Source organism: Ipomoea triloba, chromosome 1 (genome assembly GCF_003576645.1).
Source record: "Ipomoea triloba cultivar NCNSP0323 chromosome 1, ASM357664v1".
NCBI classification, from domain to species: Eukaryota; Viridiplantae; Streptophyta; class Magnoliopsida; order Solanales; family Convolvulaceae; genus Ipomoea; species Ipomoea triloba.
The window spans coordinates 7,776,921-7,783,558 of NC_044916.1; the positions used below are offsets into that span (position 1 = coordinate 7,776,921).

Below are 6,638 nucleotides of genomic sequence, written 5' to 3' on the forward strand. Positions count from 1 at the left end.
TGAATAATAGATGTCATGTAGTGACTCTCCCATATGGGAGGTCATGAGATCGAACCTCACTGGAGGTGTTGTTAACTCTTTGTGCTTCAATAGGTTGAGTATGGACAGATATTACAATGTAATAGATAGATTACTATACATTAGCTTTTCATCTTTTTGTTACTATCCATTTTTACATTGTTATTGCTACAACATTAATGTTTATTTTATAAATACTAAAAAATCAAAATGTTAATAGTAAGAATAGACCAAATAATATTTATTTATTACAATTTAAAACTATACCAATTTCACTATAATCACTTTTAAATTAACGTTTCTTTAATTTTATTTAACTAAGCATTTGAAAAAATTAAAATAATATATACTAGCTATATGCTCATTTAATTTTTTTAATATGGCTTTTATTTATTTAATTAAACATTTCTAAACAATAGTAGCATTTCTTATTCTAACATCAACAAATTGATAAATAAGAATAAAAATTATAATAATTAATGAAATACACAAAAATATAAATTATTCGTACTTTATAATATTGTTTTCAAATTTTTAATTAGATAAAATAAAAGACATATTAATAAAAATTATAGGGGTAGACATTTCACTTTGGTTTCTTTAATGTATAATTGTAGTATGAATATGAATTGTATTACCATATTTTACATATTACGTCGCAGGAAAGTATATGTACTGTATTATTACGATTAATAATTTTAATATATAATTATATTATGAATATGAAAGTAGAAAAATATATATTGTATTAGGACTTGTATTACCATATTTTAATATACAATTGTAGTATGAATATGAATTGTATTTTCATATTTTACTATATTACGCAAACTATATTAATAGTATATGATTTTTTAAGCGAAAAGGTAAAATGAAGAATTTAATTTTTATTAATATCTCTTTTCAAATGCATATTGGTTAATAGTCTAACAACAATTTATTAATAATGTATATATGCTTTCTGAAAATCGTACGATGTCTTTAAGTTAAAAGAAATCACAAATTTATTTAAATATAAAATGTATGTACAACAACGTTATCCAAAACAATTTTTAAGATTTATGTAACATATCACATTATTCCCTTAAAATTGTACAGTTCACGTGGAATGACGCCCGGCGGTACGTCGTTTCGTGGTCTCTCTCTCTCTCTCTCTCTCTCTCTCTCTCTCTCTCTCTCTCTCTCTCTCTCTCTCTCTCTCTCTCTCTCTCTCATCAATCACGTTGGAATTCTATCTCTCATCCTCCACATGAAGGAAAATAACATATATGTTTCAATTTTTTTGAGTACATATATGTTACAATTTAAAACTATAACAACTCTACTATAACCACTTTTAATTAACATTTCTTTAATTTTATTTAACTAAGCATTGGGAAGAAAATTAAAGTAGTTTGCTATATGCTCATTTAATTTTTGTTAATATGCATTTTATTTATTTAATTAAACATTTCCAAACAATAGTAGCATTTCTTATTCTAACATCAATAAATTGATAAATAAGAATAAAATTTATAATAATTAATGAAATGCAAAAAAAAAAAATACAAATTATTTGTATTTTATAATATTGTTTTCAAATTTTTAATTAGATAAAATAAAAGACATATTAATAGAAATTATAGGGGTAGACATTTCAATTTGGTTTCTTTAACGTAGAATTGTAGTACAAATATGAATTTTATTACCATATTTTACAATATTACGTTACAGGGAAGTATATGTATTATATTATTATGATTAATAATTTTAATATAAAATTGTACTATGAATAGAAAAGTAGGAAAGTATATATATTGTATTATGATTTGTATAACCACATTTTAATGTACAAAAGTAGTATGAATAGAAATTGTATTACCATATTTTACAATGTTACGCAAACTTTAATAGTATAGGAGAGTTTTGGGCGGGAAGTTAAAATTGAATATTTTGTTTTTATTAATAGTATAGATTTTTACTACTTTTGCTTCAATTTTTTTTTCTTTTTCCCCCTCTTTTTCCCTCTTTTCTTTCTTACTTGTCACTACAAAAATCACAAAATAAATAAATAAATAAACCTAACATTGAGCTTGTTTTAATACTATTAGTCGTTAATTGCACAAACAAGTTTACCTTACGGAGGGAATCCTATTTAAAACTTAGAACAATTGACATAAAGTTATTTGTTTTTCTTCATGTTTTATTTGGAAATAATCCATTAGTTAGCTATCAAATTAAAAGCCATAGTAGGACCATACCTTGTATTTTAGGGCCATATATATAATTATGACATATATCCTTGTACATGTTCAGGTGCCGTTAATTAATATAATATTTTTACTAGTCGAAAAAGGTTTGAATGTTCTTAACTATATATTCAAACCCTCCCTGCCCGGTTCACATGAGAACAACCTTTCATGTGAGAACTATGGACAAATTTGATATGTCCATCTAGGATGATCAAAAGTTGAAAATCAATGAAAAAGAGAAAAAAAAATGCGATAACATTTTTGTAATTTTCTATAATTAAGATTATGCATTTAGAAATTCTTAACAATGCATTTAGAAATATTTGTCCATGCTCGAAAGGCACTAACTAATTCTTATCGCTTTCCTCCTTCGTGTCATCAAAAGGTTTTCTAAATATACTTTTAGTTTTCTGCGAATGCACTGTCAAATATTATCAAATGCACAATTATATTGTATTTACAAAAAAATTACAAAAGTTCTCACATGAGGTTGTTCTCATTTGATCCCAACTTTATATATATATATATATATATATATATATATATATATATATATATATATATATATATTCTAGTTCATATGAGAACCACTTCTTGCGTGAGAACATGTGAATCATTCTAGATTATTGATATGGCATGATTAAATGGCTCTCATTTAATGATTTATTTTTATCCATTATTTTAATTTTAGGGGCAGGGGTAATGCGGTAAATTTCATCATTTTTCCTTTCTTTAAGCTGCTGTAGATGTTTCTTTCCTTGATTCTAAGACACTATATTCTATAATTTTATTGGTTCCATTCTGGGTTATGCTTCTTCTCGCTTTTGTCTATGGTCGACATTTTTTCATCATTCAATTGTGAATATGTGATTTCAGGGGTATGCATCATAGGCTGGTGAGATATTGATTACTGCACTTAGTGCAGTGCACCATAAGACATTGCGATATGCATCATAGAATGATGGGTAGTTTTTGAATACACAATCATAGAGGTATTGATACATGACACTCAGTATAGAAATGCACGACATTTTGTATAGGAATGCACAATCAAAACAACATGAATGCACAACTTGAGTCAAGCGCATGATCAAATACTACTCAATGATAATGAGACATATCAGTAGGTTCAATAGACATGTTGGTCTAATGATATTACTCAACAAGTCTATTGAACACGTTAACGTGTTCAATAGACCCGTTGAATAGACCGTTAGTCCAACGATACTACTCAATGGGTTTATTGAACTCGTTGGGGAGCCCGTTGACTAACCAAATTTGCTCTTCCTGATTTATTCCTTGCTTTTAGAGCATTGATTTGTTCCTTAATTCTAGCCAATGCACGGGTAGATCTCAGTCTTCTAATCCCTAATCTCAATGGTTTAAATCAGTTTATATGTAGGAGGTGGTTCTCGATCACCTAATATATAGGAACCGAATCAATCAATCAAATGAGAACCCACGTCCAAGAGAAAAATAGGAACTCATCACAACCATCTATCTTGATAGATCTAACATATCAGAAACACTTATTAAAAAATACGGTGGTATTTTTGTAAATAATTCAAACTTTGAAGTGCAAAGAAATTGTGTTAAAAGTGCAAATAATAGTTTCATAAAGTGCACTTAGCTGCAAGTAAAATGTATTAAAATTGCAACAATATAATGTACATCGAACAACAATAATAAGTGCACCTAATGTTATTATTAATAGTACCAAGCGTTATCATTATGTGTACCAATGTAAAAAAACATTATAAAAAATTGAACATGTTAAAATCAATTTTTGTATAAAATCTTTTACAAATGAAATAGTATTGAGACTAAAAAAGATTAAGAGTAAAAGAGAAACATTTAATAGTACTAAAATATGCATGTACTAAGTAAAATTCTAAGAGAATTTAATAGTTTTGATCCTTTATGAATTAAAATTGTAACTTTTTTGAAGATTTGGTGGTATATTGCAACGGTAAAAGTTTGGGACTAAAACGACTAATAAAAAATAATTGATCGACTAAAAATGCATTTTTTCCTCGGCTAATCAAATATAAACTGATCACATTAGAAATTAATTAAATAAAATCATATTAGATTATTACAAAAAAAATTGAGGAAGAAAACCTTCTCCAATATCATTATCATAATTCTTGTTATTATTACTCCACATTGTCAATTTGTCATTCAAATTTGCCTTAAAAGTTAAAACGCATCCAAGAAGGTTTAATTTCATGACAGGGAAGGTAAGACGAGCAGGAGCGAGTTATGATAAAAGCCGGCGACGGCGACGGAGAATCCAGAAAAAGACTACACTATCTTCGACAGGTGGACACACATGGCAGCAACTACTTTAATTTCATTTATATCAACTCAGCTAAGCTTTGGGTTGTGCTCTGAATAAAATTGACCAAAGTATATAATGTGCCATTGTTCATTGGTGATTAAGGTGAGTAAGCAAGCATGGTGAAGAAAGTGCTCCTCTTTTTCTTGGTTCTGGGATGGGTGAGTGGAGGACGAGCACAATATTGGACCATCCATGTTGATCAGTCAGGGTCGTCTGACTTCAAAACCATCCAATCAGCCATTGATTCAGTCCCCTCCAACAATTCCAATTGGGTGTGCATTTCCATCAAGCCTGCCATCTACATGTACGTATAGTATAGATTTTATGATTATACTTTTTCTTAATGTCATTTTTAAATGTATTTGTTTTCAAACTTGAATTTCTATGCAACTCATCTACCAACATGTTTGATTCAAGATATGAATTCTCGTGTTGATTTTTAGAAGGAATAGACTTCAAAAATTGAATTATTGTTGGTTCTAATAGTTTTATAGGACCACACTCTAAGACTCATCATAAATCAAGTATGAATACACGTGGGATGAGTTAAAATAAAAATATTATTGACCTGGTACAGGTAGGGTTGTTAAAGAGACCATAAACAAACAGAGGTTGTTCGTGTTCGTGTTCGTTTGTTAAGAATTTTGGAATGTTCGTGTTCGTATTTGTTTGTTAAGATTTTTGAAAATTCTATTCGTATTTGATGGTTTTATCAGGACCGGGTCCACCATAAACCGGGTATAGTGATATAAAATGGAACCGGAAATGATAATAATATTGATTGGGGCGTGAGGCCCAGCAAAAATATATACAAAGCCCTAAAGTACCGACCCAAGAAATGGTGGCCTGAATACTGAATAAATAAATAATATAGGAACTAGGGAACAAATGCAATAAATAAGGAACTGAGGGACTAATAAATAAATAATAAAGAATACCCAATTAACTATGCTGCCACTGAGACTTGAACCCAGGCACACCAACGACAAAAAGGAAGACCTAACCACTGAGCTAAGAAGTGGATCCTGGTCTGAGAGATGATTTGCTTGGACCAGCCCGCCCCCCCTCCCCCCCACCACCTTTTTATACTGTAGATGGACTCCACGGCACCCTCCACGTGTACGGTATCAAGATGGCGCCAACCCCCACCAAACACGCGTCCCACGTTTCCTCTCCACGACATCCTGAGTCTACGGTCAAACCCAGAAGAATAGGGCACGAAGAAAGAGCGGTCAAGCCACCCACGCGCAAGAGGCGTGGGATCGCGTTTGGCGGTGGCCGACCAGCCACCACCAAGCGCGATTGGGTGCACTGGCTAGACGCCGTGGGGTGCGGCCGGCGCACTTGGAGCGTCGTGGTCCAAGGCGGCGATTGCCGCCCACGGTGCCCCTGTCGAGGCGGTGGCGGGTGGTGCTCCAGTTGCTAGCCTCCCATGGCGCGCACTGATCATCCTCCTAACTTGCACTATCCTTCCTAGGCTTGCCTTCCGCCGCCTTTGACCTATACCCCATAACCCAATCATAAGTCCCCCACTTTTTATATTCATTGGATAATGACTATTGGAAGTATAAGGATTTCTTTCCCTTTGTTATATGTCAATTTAAGGATATCAATGTGTTTCAATATCGTAACTCATATTTTTAACGGTAAAATAATGAAATTTTTAATAGAAGATTAATGGTGGCTATCAAATGAAAGTCATGGATGTAATATGACAAAATTAAAATAATAGGACTAAACGTGGCAATGCCATAATAGTTGAGGACTAAAAGTGGAAGTTACTCAAAGTCATGGATGTAATATGGCAAAATTAAAAAAATAAGACTAAATGTGGCAATACCACAATAGTCGAGGACTAAAAATTGAAGTTGTTCAAAGTCAGGATGTAATATGGCAAAATTAAAAGAATAAGACTAAATGTGGTAATGCCACAATAGTCGAGGACTAAAAGTGGAATTTGCTCTTTTATTTTACAATACTATAGTTGTTATACAATAATATTATTTAAAAATCTTATGTTGTAGTAGTGGGTTGGGGGGGGGGGGGGT

At 31.3% G+C, this 6,638-nt stretch overlaps 1 protein-coding gene across 1 annotated transcript in view; it reads left to right on the forward strand.

Moving 5' to 3' along the window:
• Positions 1-4,680: 4,680 nt before the first annotated feature.
• The window catches only part of LOC116010680 (probable pectinesterase 29), a 7,137-nt gene continuing 5,179 nt past the window's right edge, over positions 4,681-6,638 (forward strand). The window contains exon 1 of the mRNA XM_031250218.1: positions 4,681-4,894. Within this exon, the coding sequence (XP_031106078.1) occupies positions 4,707-4,894 (188 nt within the window). The 5' untranslated portion in view covers positions 4,681-4,706. The remainder of the gene's footprint in view (positions 4,895-6,638) is intronic.